At 38.4% G+C, this 17,712-nt stretch overlaps 2 protein-coding genes and 1 non-coding gene across 3 annotated transcripts; 1 reads left to right on the forward strand and 2 right to left on the reverse strand.

Annotated features, from left to right (window-relative positions):
• The first annotated feature begins 608 nt into the window (after positions 1 to 608).
• LOC141597818 (small nucleolar RNA R71) lies at positions 609 to 715 on the forward strand. The gene has a single exon (XR_012523032.1). It is a non-coding gene; the product is annotated as a small nucleolar RNA R71 (small nucleolar RNA).
• A 5,253-nt stretch (positions 716 to 5,968) lies between these two features.
• Positions 5,969 to 11,609, reverse strand: LOC141596896 (uncharacterized). Its single transcript, XM_074417171.1, has 6 exons — positions 11,509 to 11,609; positions 8,824 to 10,137; positions 8,660 to 8,738; positions 7,607 to 7,980; positions 6,988 to 7,086; positions 5,969 to 6,628 (listed from the first exon to the last, which is right to left on the reverse strand). The coding sequence occupies exons 2-6, from the start codon at positions 10,108 to 10,110 to the stop codon at positions 6,416 to 6,418; spliced, it is 2,052 nt and encodes a 683-aa protein (XP_074273272.1). The 5' UTR covers positions 10,111 to 10,137; positions 11,509 to 11,609; the 3' UTR covers positions 5,969 to 6,415.
• A 3,240-nt stretch (positions 11,610 to 14,849) lies between these two features.
• LOC141595260 (uncharacterized) lies at positions 14,850 to 15,230 on the reverse strand. The gene has a single exon (XM_074415225.1). It carries the CDS (start codon positions 15,228 to 15,230, stop codon positions 14,850 to 14,852), a length of 381 nt encoding a protein of 126 aa, XP_074271326.1.
• Positions 15,231 to 17,712: the final 2,482 nt, after the last annotated feature.

The raw sequence follows: 17,712 nt of genomic DNA on the forward strand, positions 1-17,712 counted from the left end.
AGGGTTGGTTTTGGTTGAAGTATGGTCTTTGAGTAGGATTTCTCATTGGAGGTGGGGTGTATGTGTGTTGAGGATTTTGAACATTTTGGCTTTTGTATGAGAAGTTTGTGTGGAATTTCGTGTTTTCATTGTAATAATTGGAATAAGGGGTGCCATTCTTCTATGCTTGGAAAGCATTCACTTGCTCAGTTGTGCCCCTACACTCTTGTTGATTATGTCCCAAAGTTCCACAATTCTCACACACTCCATTTGGAATAGAAGATGTTGTCACCATGGCATTGACATGTTACTTGGGTGATTGAGAAGCTTCATTGATCTTGGCTATGGCTTTCTCAAATTTCAAGTTCGTTTTGTCAATATGAGCGCTTAGTTGGGCACCCAAATCGGCACTCAAGTGTGTGATGGAGTCAACTTCATGTCTCCCTCCCCTAGTAGCTTTTCTTGGCCTACTATATTGAGAGTTGTGAACCGCCATCTTTTCTATCTTTGCCCAAGTTTGGTTTTTATCTACCTCGGTGAATCTTCCATTAGAACCCATGTTGAGCACATTCCTTAAGTCTTCATCATACAACCCATTCCAAAATTGTTGAACAAGAAACCATTCGCTTAGTCCATGATGAGGACAAGAGCGACATGTATCTTTGAATCTCTCACAAGCCTCATATATAGACTCTTCATCTCTTTGCTTGAACCCGGTGATTTGGGATCTCAGCATGTTAGTCTTCTCCGGAGGATAGAACTTCTTGTAAAAGGCAAGTGCTAACTTCTTCCATGAATCAATTCTAAGGGTAGCCTTGTCTAGGCTCTTTAACCATTGCTTTGCGGCTCCGATCAAGGAAAAAGAAAACAATACCCATCGAATTTGGTCTTGAATTACCCCCGTTTGGGAAATTGCATCACAATAGTCACAAAAAGTCTTCATGTGTAGATCTTCACTAGGCATCCCTCCAAATTGATTTCTCTCAACTAATTGTATGAATGCGGATTAGGCAATGAAATTACCGGTCAAGTGAGGTGGTGTTGGAGTACCATTTGGTAGGTTCTCCTCGATTGGTACGGAATGAGATGAAAATTTAGGCATTGTGGGTTGATTTTGTGGCTGGTTTTGAATTGGGTTCTCCTCTCCTTCTCTTGCAAAAGGGTTGGTAAACTCAACACTATCCGATTGGACAACACCAATGTCCACAAGTTCTCCAATACCCAAACTTGTTGAAGTCCCTCTAACGGTTCTTCTAATGTTGGTCAAGGTTCTGTCACTCTCGGGATCAATAGGCAAAAGACCGCCTTGTGATCTCCTAGACATGCAAAAAGCAAACAACTAGAAAAAAATTAAAACTACCTTGAGGAATTTGACTTCCCCAAGGCTAAGAAAGACACAACTAAAAACAACAAATGATAACAATTAAATTGAACACCGTCCCCGGCAACGGCGCCATTTTTGGTTCGGTCTAAACTTTGTCGTCTAAGCTAACCAATCCAAACAATATTTATAATCTCAACTAACTACTCTTAGTAGAGTGGCAAGTAAAGGTCGGATCCCAAGGGACGAGTATTTTATTGGTTTATCGGTTGTAGAGAGTTATGTCTTAGGGTGTCACAATTTGGTTTGAGTTTGAGGTTTCCAATCTAAACTACTTAACAATGAAATGTAAAGAAATGAAAGCAAAACAAAGCAAGTAAACAATTAGGGTTTGTAAACAATTGATTAAGGCACTAGGGTGTCATTGGTTTATAGGGGAATTATGGTGAAGATCATACGAACAAGTTTACATAGATGCAAGAAAATTATTGTTGTAGTGGAATCGAGTTAGTTTATGTCTTACAATTCCTAGGAAGATTTGAGTCCCGGAGCCGAGTCAGTCAAGACTTTACAACACCTAAAAGTCGACTTAGTTTCTTCCTATTCAACTATATGCATGGTCTAACAAGCCTTGAGTTAGTTTATATCTTACAAGTCTTGTTGAATGGATAAGAGATTCATGCTAGGTTGTCAATCAAGCATATCATGTGCATAAGTTGAAACTACAACAAGCAAGCAATCATATGAAAACGTAATAAATTAAGTATGGATCTACCCCCATGATTAATTCCCCTAATCCCCCATTAATCCTAGCTAGGAGACTACTCACTCATGATCATGGTAAACATGCAGTGTCAATCATACTAACAAGGTTAAACATGGTGAATGAGTAAAGCAATAAACAATAATTAAGCAAGGGTAAAAGAGACTATACCAACTTAAGGATGATCCAATTAATAAGCAAAGAATAATAAAAGAAAACTTGATGAATGATGAAGAGTTGTCAATTCTTTACTAAACCCCAAATAGTCTTCAAATTACCCAACTAAATCTAAGAACACTTGAATGATTAAAGAGAGATTAAGATTTGATTAATATTGAATTGTGTAATTACAACTTGATTAATACTAATAAGCTCTACTAAAACTAGATTAGGAATTGGTGATTAATCCCCTAACACAATGGGGTATTTATACTAAGTACAAGTATTAGGGTAACTAAGGGCTTAAATAACGATTAAGTCCCTAAGAAGAAGATTAACGCCTTGGAAGTCCTTAAGGAGCCTCGCGACCTCCCTACATTGGACGCTCATACTGCATAGGGAACCGCCCAGTCTGAGCATGAGACGCTCGGTCTGAGCTCGAGATGCCCGGGTTGTTCTTGGGACTCCCGGTTTGAGTCTCGGGCCGCTCGGGCTGCTCTTGGGACGCCCGGGTTGTGGGTCAGCTTGGCTTCCTCTTCTCTTGACTGCCTCAAGATCCGTGGCGATCATTGAGGGGTCGTGGGGGTCTTCATCATTGCATATTCTACTTGTTCTATCTACTTAGGCCTTTAGTATCGGTCTCCTCCTTGTTGCTTGGTCGTTAAATGCGATCCATTTAGCTCCAAATTTCTCCATAAATGCAAGGTTAGCATTCCTCTCCTACCAAGGAAACAAAACCTCAAAGAATATTCAAAGTGGGAAGTAAAGATAACAACGACCCTAATACATACAAGAAAGCATAGGAATGAGGCTAGTTCGGGGACTAAAAATGTGCAAATATGAGTCACATCATAATTAACTCAATTTGATGGTCCACCAACCGCCGTGGCGGTAGACTCATAAGCAACTGATGTGGCATCACGTCCTTGTTGTCCTCCAACACTTCCTGGACTTGTGGTTCCACGGATTCAGCGGAAGTGTCCTCATTTATGGACACGGTACACAGGTACGTCGGTTCTCCCTTTTGGAGTCCCCTCTTCAATTGCATCGCTGAGAGGAGCGGTCCCTTCAGCTTTCTCTCGCCTTCTACGGCTTTCACCAGACATGGTTTTGATCCGACCATCATTAGAGACCCATTGTGGGGAGCCAAGAAGGTCGGGGTTCGCTTCAAGAAATCCATTCCGAGGACGATCTTGAAGTCATCCATCGGGACGCTGGTGAAATCAAGCTTTCCAGTCCAATCGCCCATCTTGATCGCTACCTCTCTAGCTACACCCTGAATCGGCTTGGCACTGGAATTGACGGCTTTCATGCTACCCCCTTCTCGGTTCAACTTCATCACAAGTCTCTTCACCTCGTCGGGGGTGATGAAGTTATGGGAGGCCTTTGTATCTATCATGGCTCGAGTGGACTTCCCATTGATGCTTATTTCCACGTACATCAGCTCCGTGGACTTGGTCTCGGAGCGCTCGACACTTTTCCTATTGAACACATCATATGCACCACGCCCATCCGAGCCATTTCCCCTTGTTCACTCGCCTCATCATCATCGCACCCCTCTGCTTTTGGTCTGTCCCCTCGGGGTTTGATTCCACCGACATCTTAGACAAACTCTTCTTGATAGTGTTGAACTCTCCCTGGTGTAGGCACTCGGACATTCGGTGTGGTCCTTTACAAAGGAAACAGGCAAACGACTTTCTAGCAGTGGACGCTTCTGAAGTACTGCCTTTAGAAGAGGTTGGAGTAGAATTGGTCGTACCCCACCTTCTATTATATCCCTCTGGACGGAACCGACTGTTTCCCGTAGAGGGAGGTATTGCTTGTGGAGTCGTTCCTCCAAATTTTGGGTTACTTCCGCCCGCTACAGAGAATCTCTTCTTTTGGTCGGCTTCACGCTCCGTGTAGTAACCGACCAGTCTTTCGGCAGCTGTCATCGCAGCCGAGAGGGACTCTGGCCTCTGTCGCATGATCTCTCGTTGAGCCCACTCCATCAAGCCATCGATAAACTGGAACACCCGATCCTTCTCGGTCATGTCGGCAATCTCCAACATACACATCGAGTAAGTTTTCACGTAATCACGAATCGAGCCTGTATGTTTCAAGCTCTTTAATTTCCTTCGAGCTAGGAAATCGGTGTTCTCCGAGTAGAATTACTCCTTGAAGAGTGGTGCGTAGTCGTCCCATGACTCTAGCACAACGGTCCCTGCCTCGATCTCGGCGTATTTCGAGCGCCACCATTGTTTGGCATCATCCATTAAGTACATACTCGCAGTGCTGACTTTCAGACTCTCGTCGAGCACGCTCACTCGGAAGTACTGTTCCATGTCGAAGAGGAAGTTATCGATCTCCTTCGAGCCTCTCGCCCCACTATACTTGTGAAGTGTAGGCGGTTTCACCTTGGGAGCTCCGCCGAAACTCCCGTCTGCGGCCACTTTCATCAAGGTATTACACATGTTCTCAAGTTGAGCGAGTTTTTCGTGGAGGTAGCCCACCTCCTCGTTATATTCTTTCGGAATCGCCATTTCAAAGGTCACCAAGCGAGCCTCGTGCCTCTTTATGGTCTCGTCTACGGCCTCGAAGCGGGCCTCATGCCCCTTTACCGTCTCGTCTAAGGCGTGGTGAGTATTCCCCAAACTCACAAGGAGAGCCTCTAACAATGGAATTTTCTCGTCCATCAATTTCTCTAAGGCCGCCACTCTAGCCTTAGTGTCGCTTTTATTCCCACTCGGTTCTACGGTCCTTTCTACCATCGTATGCAGCAGCTCATCGTGAAAACCTGGCTCTGATACCAAATGTCACAGTCCGAACTTTGAGTCGGGTCGTGGAGCGCACCCTTGCCTAAACTCACGACAAGAATGCTAGCGAGAGCGTCAAGCACTAGAGCATTTGTAATCGGTCTCGGTTTGCGTGTGTCAGGATCCTAGTCTCGATCATCAATGGTCGACACACACATGCTTGTTAGTAAGTTATGAAGGGAAGAGTCGTTTATAAGAATGCAAGCAACAAGCAATAAGAAGGCAATTGGGTGGGAAGCAGATTCATTGACTAGTACTCCCCAAAGAGTAAAATTTGATATTATAAGCCTGATAGCAGGAAACATTGACTGTGCAGAATAGCGATACGTTTTTTAAATGCCTAAAAATGTATCTTAAACTAAAAACGGGACTCCAAGATTCGACACGCAGGTACACAGGAAGTAATCTTGGAGTACTACACGACTAAAAAAAAACAGAAACGAAAATACATAAGTAGAAACATAAAATTTAAGGGCTCGAAGTGAACGAACCACACGCGCAATTTTTAAGGATTGTGCGGGTTTTAGCGGCTCGTTACACTAAGGCAGTGTTTAAAGGCAGGAAGATTATCATTAGTCAGTTTGTCATTAATCAAATTAATAGATCCCAAACTAGTTTGATAGAGTTAAATGACGCTTCTTTTATTGACGTGAACGCCTCTAAAAATTGGAGCTTACGGATATCCCATATGGTAGATAGAAGGTGAAGGAAATGGAGAAGGCCAAGATCGTCATCCTTGTTTAGTTAGAAGTCCAATGGGTGCGTATGGGTGCTTTGAATTCTGTGGTAGTACAGTTAAATTCGTTTATCATTAGGCTTTGTCGCCCTCCCTTTACTATTGGAAACAAGCGCCTCCATATAACCACTTTTCAAGCATATGGGTGCTTTGAATTCTAAATCTGCTCCATTGGATAAATCACGATTTGATGTGCATCATCATTGAGAAAATAATTGCGCACATAAATTAGAAAATCATTTTAGTATATAACCAAGATACAATGTTAGCCAAACATCAGAAAAGCAGAAGGAAAAAGTTGTTAGTTGGCCTTACAAATTAGACAGTTACACAGCTTAGCTCAGTTTGCCTGGAAATCTTACAAAACAATTACACAGTTCAATTTGCCTACAAATAATACAAGCCTATTACATTGTAAGTCGAACATGCATGAGATGAGGAAAGGTTTATTCACTGTATCAAATGTAAAATTCACTTCTCCCTATAAAAGTGAAGGCATTGGTTTCTATCTTGATCACAGAATCTGTTGTGCCAGCCTTGTCTGAGTTGTCTCGGCGTGATTTGATCATTGCACGGTAAATGCAAATAAGATCTCAAAATGTAGTCATGGGGACCTACAAAGCCTACCACAGCCGACATTTAATACCACGTGCATATGCATTCTATGACTCTGTCCTTGTACACAGTCGTTTAGTCGGAGTATCAAGATCCATGCCAGTATTGATGTTCTTAAAGACCTTGATATTACATAAATTCCCTCCTGCTTCGTCAGCAAACATGATCTTTCTTTCTTTGGGGATTGTCTTTGTTTCTGGACTAGATGGATTCTCTTCCTTTGTTTTCTCAGGAGAAGAAGCATCTGCTTCCGCTAAACTCTGTTGTGTTGACAAGGCATACCAAATTATCAATACGGAAGGATCTATGAACTAAACAACAATGACACTACCCCATGGCCCAATGTAAGTGGTCTTATCCTTTTGTTAACACTACAAAATGACTGTTCTCAAACAACTCATAATGATAATGGTGTCGCAATAGCATCAGATGAATATCACTTCACAATAGAAAGTACACCAAGTTTAGTGAACAATTTTGATTTATTTCATCGTAATCCAAAACAAAACAAAAATAGTCCTTGGCTCCATTGAAAATGAAAAAAAAAAAAAAAATCTATGAGCATTATGGAGCATCAACAAATCATTCCAAGTCTGCGGAAATGTTAAGAAACACTAACCATAATTTTGCAGAAACGATTGCAATCCCTTGACATAATGGCTAGCCACCTTTGGGCCGTTTCTTCTACCTTTCCAGCATTCTCCACTGCTAATCTTACCTGTAAAACACAAATACGTGAGATTTCTTGTGACTGGGAATCTGGGATAGGGTGTATGAATGACACTAAGAAGAGATGACTGTTTTATCAGTGATCAAATTTTTTCTGCAATCTACATTTGAAATGTAGAGCCTTTGTTTCACTATAATGTTCATCTTAGTTCAAGGTTTAAGTTTTTTTTACAGTAATTATATTGAAAATATAAATGTTACTCCGTATATGAAACAAAAGTCACGTTTGTTATCAATTTCTATCACAAAACTTATATTTTCAATATAAAAAAATAATATCTAAAGGCAAAGCAAGCATAGTCAACTTGTCGTTGATAGACCTTAGAAAGTCAAACAGAAAGATTATAGTGAAAAAGAGGGAGCGATTTCATTGTTTTGGCTATATTAGAATAAAAATTTGCATCCAAAGGAGCAAAGTTCCATGCAATTAAAATGGACAGTTCACAATTGTGTTTTCTCTCAGTATTGAAACAACAGGAAACTGGTAATTTTTATAGTCATTAATTTACCTCATCAGTGTTATATTTGGATTTTGTTCCCGTTCTGGACTCATGCTGAAGAGCATCAACGACTATTGATTTCATCGATCGCAATCCTGACACAAGCTTCGTTGCTATGCGTTCAATGTCATGTACCTGTTGCTTTGAGAATGCTATGGCTTTTTGAGAGCACATCTGAACAGAACAGATATTATCCACATTTTGTGATCCTTGAGCTGCTTGAGTACCGTTCACGGATCCTCTTGAGTGAGGAAATCTTCCCTCATATTTCCCTTTTCTCATTCTCTGCCTTTTGGAACTAGAATCTATTCCAGCTCCCTTAACATCCCTTGAACTAAAAAATTTCGGTTCATTTTTCTCAAATAGTAGCTTCCCCTTGCATGCTGTTTAAATGTCAGGTTGTTAGAATCTAATGTATTGCTAAAAGCAATGATATGAAATAATGTCTATATGTTTGATTCAATCCCACAAATTAGTATAGAAAAAAAAATAACTCCAATAAAAATATAAAATTCCTTCTTTACATAAACTTCAACACAATCAAGGCATCAAGGTAATGTGATCGCAATGTAGACGTCTGGTAAGGAAACTTTGCTGCCTAGCAAAACCACTAGAGACCCTTCTAACTTCACACTACATCGGCATTTAGGTTTTCAGGGTACAAGTGTCTACTCTCAGCTCTGTTTAAAAAAAGGACTTCTATCTACCAAAAAATGCATATTATCATTCACTTCGATGGCTACTAACTGAATTTCGACTTGTAAGTGTGATTTTATAACTGATACTCCCTTCAACCCATTTATATTGTCCCCTTTCTTTTTTGTCGATCCCTAATTCATTATCCCCTTTCTATATTTAGTAAAAGAAAAAAAGTGAAATTATGCTATTCCTACAGAAGTAAAATAATGACGAGGGCAGTGTGGTATCTCAGAATGTAAATTCTTTAAAGGGGTAACAATGGTTTCTCATCTCTAAATTTTAAATAAACCTCTAGTCAAATGTGTGGAACATAAATGGGATGGAGCCATGGAGGGGTAGTAAATTGTTCAGTTTGCCACTTACAATGAATCTCAGCATCAACTTGTTCTTCGTCAGAATTCATAGCCTTGCGTAGCTTTTCCTGAGAAGTTGGAGAGATGATCTGCAATGACATAGAAATATCATTAGTTCAATATTTGCCTTTTTTTCCTTTATTTATTAGGAAATAAGGTTCAAAAGTTATTTACCTTTCTCGCAGAAAGGAGCCTTTCAGGAGGATGTGGCGTCATTGAATTGCCATTTCCTTCAATTGCTGCCGATACTGCCGGTTCTTCAATAGCATTACTAGATTGAACAACAGGAGAACATGATAAAGGATCAACATAATTATCAACTGATGAACCTCTGTCATCAACCACAAATGTGGTGCTGAGCAAGGATGCTGCACAACTCGTTTCAATATGCATACTGACATCCTTAGATTTCCATGAATCATCACTTTGAGTCTCCTCACCCGTACAAGGAGACTCTAACAACAACAGATTCTCATCACTAGTAGCAGCATCACCATCAACAGAATGAGCATTATAATCTTGGAAGGCAAAGGAATCGCACTCATCTGGAGACTCGTCACATGTCAATGGATCGGACATGTCTTCCTTTCTAGGGGAATCTGAACCCTCTATCATCAGAACTTCCTCAAAACTAGAAGTTTGAGGCATAATAAGATCATACTCCGTGTGGTCAGTTAGTTCATATGATATTTGATTGAGAACACAATTTTGTCTGTCTACTGATGTAAGCTGTAATGAATTTGACTCGAGAGCCTGATCTGAGGAGCAGCATTCAGAACTTGCTGACATTTCGCAAGTTGAATTCTGATGGTCTTCACTAAGAATAAAGCTTATGGCTTGCGGTTGTTCATAATAAGGTTCATAGTCTTCTACTTTAATCTGTGAAGGGTTATATACCTCACTACTGATATCAACCAGAGCTAGGCTACTTGGTGTATCCATTAATACACAACCAAAATCATCAATTTCTGAGGATGCTGAGCCACTATTGGATGTTCTCTTTTTCTTCTTCTTCTTCTTCGATTTCGCTTTCTTGAGCACCTTCTTCTTCCAACTAAAAAGAGTTTCCTCTAACTCAAGTTCATCCTCTTCACAAACTTCTTGTTTTACAGCTGCCATTATAACAGGCATTGGAGCTTTTCTTTTCTTCGATTTACAGGTTTGTCTAAGTTGTTTTAATGTTATTGTACCAAAGTCAAGCTCATTCCCTTCCTCCGTAAACTCGGTTTTAACCTGAGCCTTTGCTACATCTACACCATTGGTCATAGCTAAAAACCTATTGACTTTTGGAGGATATCTAGGGAGTGATTCCTGACATTCTGAGGCATCAGCAACATAGATTTGTTCAATGTTCTTGAGTTTGAGTACTGACTTTCCTCGAGTTACATTATGCATTTTAATAACTTCACCTCCCTGAATTACAGAGATGAAGTGCACCTGACTACAGCCTCGTACCTCCATTTAATACAGATTATTGTCCTGGGCACACTGTAACAACAAGAAATCAACACAAAGCCATCGCAATAATCAACGACATGTACAATTGAAAGAATGACCTATAGCTAGTCATGCAATTGACATTAATAGGAAAATAACCTAAACAGAAAAGCTCGCTTTGTGCAAATTGAACATCGTGTTATTTGGTGTTATAGCACTCAGAAAAGCGGGAAAAAATTGTTTTTTTAAAGCCATTGTCAGTATGTAACTACATACAAGTGTTACAAAGTCAGACAGATTTCAAGAAGCAAGCTTGACTTTTGGGTATTTGGTGTTATAGCACTCAGAATAGCTAGTTTGACTTTTGGGTATTGGACCAGGATAGATGTGATTAGACCTGTCAAAATTCGACCCGACCCGTTTTTAGGGTTACAAACCCGGTTTTTTTGACCCGCGATCCGTTTAACCCGAACCCGAAATGACCCGTTATTTTAGGGTCGAGACCCGACCCGAACGGGTCGACCCGTTGGGTCAAAGGTAAATCAAGAATTTTATTAAAATATTAATATTTATATATTATATTTGAAAAATTAGTTAAAAAAATACTTTTTTTATTACTTAAAATTACAAAAACAACTAAAAAGTTAATTTTATATAACTTTTATAATATTTAATAATAAAATAATTATTAAGAAAACTTTATTTTAATAATTATGTCAATATAATTAATGTAAACGTTGAAAATGATTAAAATATTAATTTTAAATATGATTTACATTTTAAAAAAAATATTTTTTTAATTAAAAAAATCGTTTAAAAAAGACGTTAGAGATTATTTCTTGACCCGTATCCTGACCCTAACCCGACTCGTGACCCATATAACCCGACCCATATTATGACCCGACCCGTATGACCCGACCCGAGACCCGACCCGCCCGACCCGTTTGACAGGTCTAGATGTGATACAACAACCTGGATCAAGCATACGAAGAAGTAGAAGCAGACAAAGGTTCCGACTTTTTAAACATAAGAACAAAATCAATATCGATTACCCAGATGAAACATATTTAAGCAGAGAATAGCAGACATATTTCTCAACTGTGTTGAAACGACAAATTTGATAGCGGAAAAGATTATGTCTTTATCAGAATAAATTGATTTGGTTGAAAGTTAAAACAACTAAAGATCTGAAAACTGATAAATCTGATGTATTCTATAAAATTGATACAAGAAATGTAAATTAGGAACGACGATCTGGGATTGTTAACAACTTGGAGACGACAAACATTAATGGGCAGATGCAGTGAAAATCATAAATCTGAAAACAATATAGAACCCAAACAAAACCCTAAATGTGAAATTAGCAGCAGAAATTAACAAGAAAAGTAATTAGGAATTGATTGAGAGGGTAAGGAAAAATACCTGTTAAGAGATACTGGGAAATTGATTTGGAGAAGAATAGAGCTGAAAGTAATTAGGAATTGATTGATTTGGAGGGGAAGGAAGTGAGAGAGTGAGGGAGTGAATTGGGGGCGTAAATGGTGAGCGAGCTTTAAAAAGAGGGGTACTACATTTGGCGCCAAGGGTTTATGGCGGGACTTCTTTTTAAGTATTCTATATTTTAGACTTGTCAAAACTCGATCCGATCCGTAAACCGACCGAAACTCGACTCGTAAAAAACCCGTATTTAAAACCTGAACCCGAAATTAACCGGACCCGTAAATTACCCGACAAAAACAGGTCGGGTTAGGTAACAGGTAACTCGTTGGGTTAACCAAAGAAGCACACTGCACATCCTTTAAGTTATATTTTCAATTAAAGAGAAACCCTAAACTCAAACCCATCAGCACTTCCGCAGCCTCTCTGTGTTCTCTACTTCTCTTTCATCCGCTCATCTAAGTTTTCTCTCATCATCAATCGATTCGTGTATGCCAGATTCAATCGTGTATGTCTTTTATTTTCCCTGATCTTTTTCGCTCATTATTAATCATACATTAGTTTAGTTGAAGAGGATAAGCAAAGCATATGAATATATGAATTAATTTCTTTTTCCCTCATCATTAATCACTAATTGAACCTACCAAGAATTAATTTCTCAATTATTTGTTTCAAGTTTATTTTGATATGTTAAACTGTTTTTTGATTCATTGATTTGTCGAATAATAACGAGTTTAAATTGGAAAATTGGAATCATTGTTGTATAGAGGAGTTATTTTGATCAATGGACGGTTTTTTGGTTACTGCAATGAGTTGCTGGTTTAGAACTGGAATTTTCGTTGTAGTTTGGTTTGCCAGAAGACCATCTCAAAGGTGATGTTTGAGGGTGCGTAGTTTACTATCTTTACATGCAGCTTTGTATGCTTGCTAAGCACAAATTTTTACTGAAGCTAAAGGTGGTGTTATAGTTGCATATTTGCCTGTTGTTATTTTCATAATGTTCACCACTTTCTTGCTATTGATAATCCATTTCATGGAAGTGCAAGTACTCGCCAAGTATTTATATGGAGTATATGTTTTTTTTTTTTTTATCAAACTGGGATTATCTGACATATTTGCACAATTTTGCGGATGGATTAGATTCTAGTATGCTTGATATGGTTTATCAATGTAGTATAATGCTATTGTAAATTTGTAGTGTGGTAGCATTCATTCCCCTGCCTTTATCATTCCAGCAATCATGGCACCGCAACGACGACAACGTGTACGAAAGAGTGGAACAAATGCATTTCCATCTCCATTAGGTCAAAGTCAAGTTTCTTCCTCTTCATCCATGTCTCCAGGTGTGTATTTCTAACTAAAATTTTGAATTTTTTTAAGTATGTAGCAGGTTTTCATATTCTATAATCGCACGTTCTTTCTCTTAACATTTAGGCAACTCTTCATCCCCTTGCTCGTCAATTGGAGAGAATGCAGAACTCTTTGCTAGTTGGTGAAAATGCTGGTGAAAATTCTGTTGTGTGTTCCGAGAGGAAAGAAAGAAAATGGACTTCCCCTGTTTGGAACCACTATACTAAGTATCCTGGCAGCAGCTATGCAGATGACATTCCAAGAGCAATTTGTTTGATGTTGGCCGATTCTGATATGGGTACATCTAATTTTAAATGTCATACTGAAACTTGTGATTCACATCCAACTGGACAGGGTTATGAAATGGTTGTTGGAAAATATAGTTTGCTAGTAAAGAAACTTAGTCATCTTATATTTACAAAGAAAAAGTGGTGCTTGCCATCATAAGACATGGATATCCATTTACCTTTGCCGAACATGAAGGGAATAGAGAGCTTCACTCGTATTTGAATGATAATGTGAGGTTCATTTCTAAGAATACTGCTAAGACCTATTGCCTGAAAATCCACAAAAAAGAGAAAAAAATACTAAAGAGAGTGATGGCTGGGGTGAGTGGAAAAGTATGTTTAACTTGTGATATGTGGACTTCTTGTACTGATCAAGGTTACCTTTCCTTAACTGCTCATTATGTGGACGATGAATGCAATTTACATGCTAACTGAATTTTTATCATTTGGAACCACCTCATGATGCTATGAGTATGCATGATAAACTTTTGGAATTTATCAAAGATTGGGGACTTACAAAGAAAGTTTTTACAATCACTTTGGACAATGCTAGATCTAATGATAACATGCAAAACATGCTAGCTGAGAGTCTTAAAGTCCACTCTCCTTTGATGCGTGATGGAAAGTATGTTCATGTTCGTTGTTGTGCTCACGTCCTTAACTTGATTGTGCAAGAGGGTTTGAAATTAATAGACGGGGGGATGGCTAAAGTTAAGAAACTTGTTACTTATATTGGTTGTTCTGAACGTCGTACTTTAATATTCGAGGAAAATGTTCATAGTTGCAATCTTGATAGTTCCAAGGGACTTTATACGGATTGTCGTACTAGATAGAATGCAACCTTCAAAATGTTGTGTAGGGCGCTTTATTTTCGTAATGCATTTGTGAGTATGAGTTCGTCTTCAAGGTTTGATGCCACATTTCCACCTTTGCCCACTGAGGAAGAATGGGTTAGAATTGGAAAGATATGTGCTCTTTTAAAGCCATTTGATGAGATTTCTACGCTCATGTCGGGATGAAAGTACCAACGACAAATATATACTTGAAAAGTGTGTGGAAAATTGAGGTTCTCTTGTTGGAATATGAATCATGTGAAGACAAGTTGTTTTTTGGGGGGATAAGCTTGCTTCTTCACAAGCCGTGAATAGGGCTAGACAACTTCATCGTCGAAGACTGGACCTATCCCTTCCGATGCAAAAGACTCAGTTCTTTCATCAGGTGTGAAAAATTGATGTTTTACTATCAACCATAAGTTTCAGGTTGGGCTGTTCTGGATGTATAATGCAATTTTGGGCGACCATTGTCAAGAACCAAAAAGACTGAGCTGAGGGAAGCAGAAAAAGTCGTGATTGGTGTGGAGAAAAATCAGAGTAGGCGCGTGATTTAACAATATAGGCTGTTTTTTTTTTTTGTTCATTGGTATAAATCCAATAATTGTGAGTGATATGGCAAAAAAGATGAAGGTGAAATTCGATAAGTATTGGGAGTCTTACAGTTTTATTCTTTCCTTTGCTGCAATTCTTGATCCGAGGTTCAAGCTTGAGTTTGAAAGGTATTGCTTCACAGAACTTTTTTTTTTTTTTTTGGTAAAATGTAAGTAATATTATACCAAAATGGAGTCACCCACATACATCATTCGTTTTATACATCAACTACTAAACTTAATCAACTGATAGAAACAGAATGCAATCATATCCAATCTCTATAACTATCATTAATCTTCCCAGCAGCATGTAACACTTGCAACCTCAGCCTAAGGTCCATCAATATCTTCCCAATCAGAGTCTCCGGCCTCAGTAGCATTCCATCTATCCTACTCTTGTTTCGCATCTCCCAAATATTGTAAATCAAAGATTGAATACCAGCAGCTATTATTTTCTTCCTTAGCAAATTCTTCAATCTTAACTTTAGCCACCAGTGCATGAAGTTGTCAGTAGGAATGACCATCTTAAAAAATCCATTAAGTAAACCCAAGCAAGCTTTGCTATAGGCACACTCAAAAAACAGATGTGTATGACTTTCATTCTGAACTCCACAAATGCAGCAGACAGTATCCCCACAAATACCCATCTGATATAATTTGTCCCTTGTGCGTAATCTGCCATGAGCTACAATCCAGCAATCATGCAATGCTTTGGTAAGCTCAGATTATTCCAGACAAAAGGGGTCCAAGCAACTCTGATGTTAGGCATCCCTAATCAGTTATACCCATCCCTGATAGTGTACTTACGCCCCTGTTGCAGCCACCAATTCTCCCTATATCCTGCCTTAAGTTTCTCTTTGACTCCACATAACTTCCTCCAAGACCAACTAGCACCAGGTTTAGGCTTATAATCAAGTGCTTCACAGAACTTGATGCTCACACTGCTGAAGCTAAGTCTTAAGCTGTGAAATTTGAGCTCTATAAATTGTTTGAAGAGTATGTGAAAATGGATCCTTCTACCAATGGGAGTTCAACACCAATAGAAGTTCAAGACGAGCTGCCAGTAAGTAAATTTGACCATATATTGTTTTTATGCTGACCTGCCGCTGCTTTCCCCAATGTAATTCTGTTTGTGACTTTTTTTTTAGGGATTTGCTGCTTTTGCCAATGATGCTAGTCGAGTCTAGCACAGAGCTGGACATGTACAAATGTACCTAGATGAAGCTCGAGTGAACCATACTTTAGATATTGACGTTCTCTCATGGTGGAAAGATAATGAAAAATGGTTTTCTACTGTTGCGAATATGGCTAGAGATATTTTGGCAATTCCTGTCACTATCGTCGCATCGGAATCTGCTTTTAGCATAGGAAGTAGAGTAATCACCAAATGGAGAGCTTCTCTCAAGCCTGAAACTGCTGATGATTTGCTCACTACTCGTACTTGGTTGTATGGGTTTGATGTCCAAGAAGGTGCGTAAATACTTGTACTCTTTTGGATTTCAATTTTATTGTTGAGGACGAATGCTGATGTGAATTTCCCCTATCCTTTGCTTACATATTTCTCGTTTTCCATCAACTAATGATAATCAAGTGCTTGATGGATTTGAGTATCAGTTTTCTGCATTGCGAATTAGTGAAGAGAATGCTACTGATGCTGATGATGATGAAGGTGATAATGAAAATGGCGAGGGCGTGGAGGAGGAGACGCCACTTAATCTATTATCAGAGATGGAAATTCTATTGCGAATTAGTGAAGATGATTGTGTTTAATTAGCTATTTTATGTAATAACTGTGGGAAATAATCTGTATACTTCCCTTAATATTGAAGGATTATAACGAATTTAACAGTGATGATCAATAGTCATAAACAAAATACATAAACAAAGTATAAAGGATTCAGAATTAACCTTCGGTCCTAGCAAAATTGGTGTAAGAACAATATCAAAATTGATATTCGCCTATCAGTTGCACCCAAGACGATATGAGATATGCCCTATTGATTGTGCTAGAATCGATCTAAAATTTTCTGTAAAATTTAGTTGTTTTGTGTTTTTTTTTTTTGATGAGAGAGGAGGCTAGGTCAAGAAAAAGAATTAGGGTAGAATAATTCTCTCCTTTTCTTTCTTATACTGACCGAAATTTGGAGTCAATTAGGAAAGAATAAATCTTTCCTAATTTCGCCTAATCGAAAAATAAGGAGTATATTCTCCTTATTTTTGGTCTTTCCAAAAATATATAAAATGTGTTGAATTGTCATCTAGTGAGGATCGAACCCATGACCTCTTGGTATGTGTACCCTCACTATTACCACTATGACACATTCATCTTGTTGATATTAAATATAACTGATTATATTTAATTATGAATTAACAGATTAATTCGTTCAAGCTAACATTACATATATTTAATTAAATATAACTTATTATATTTAATTTACGAATTGACAGTTAATTCGTCTCAACTAATATTATTTAATTTTCATTAAATAATTATCTCATCAACACATTGACTAACTTTTTAGTCATTTTGGGCATCAATGTGATTATATTTCTATAACCACATTTCTCAAACACATCCTATAGGTGTGACCTTTAGGGACCAGTTGATCACCGCCATCTGTATGATAATAACGTCAAACTTTCTAGCAAGCCAACCGTTATTAGGTAAACGTTAATCAACTGATTAAATATACGAAGTATACCCTTGTGAACCTGTAAGAGATTTACAAATGTTATCACACTAATTTGTGGAGGACACAAGCTCCAACAATAACTAGACTGGTGGAATATTTTGCTATTTTTTGACGTGATCTCTTTTTTGTTTGTGGGCGACGGGCGTGTGCCGTGTGGTAATTTACGTCCACAAGAAGACGCGTAAAACTTGTAAGATATTATAAGTTGATGACTTAATGTGAATTTGTGATGGATGGAAACATGGAAATGTTTGAATGAATTCTAAATTTTTTGTCACCAATTTTGTATTTTGAATGAAGAATGGCTTGTTTTTGCTTATGGATTCTTGCAATTGGCAATCTTTAACCATGATGATAATTGAGATACTAACAGATGCTGTCAATGTCAAGTGTTGTACACTTGTACACTTATAAATTATAATGACATGGTGACATC

The sequence above is a fragment of the Silene latifolia genome, chromosome 8 (genome assembly GCF_048544455.1).
Source record: "Silene latifolia isolate original U9 population chromosome 8, ASM4854445v1, whole genome shotgun sequence".
Classification (NCBI taxonomy): Eukaryota; Viridiplantae; Streptophyta; class Magnoliopsida; order Caryophyllales; family Caryophyllaceae; genus Silene; species Silene latifolia.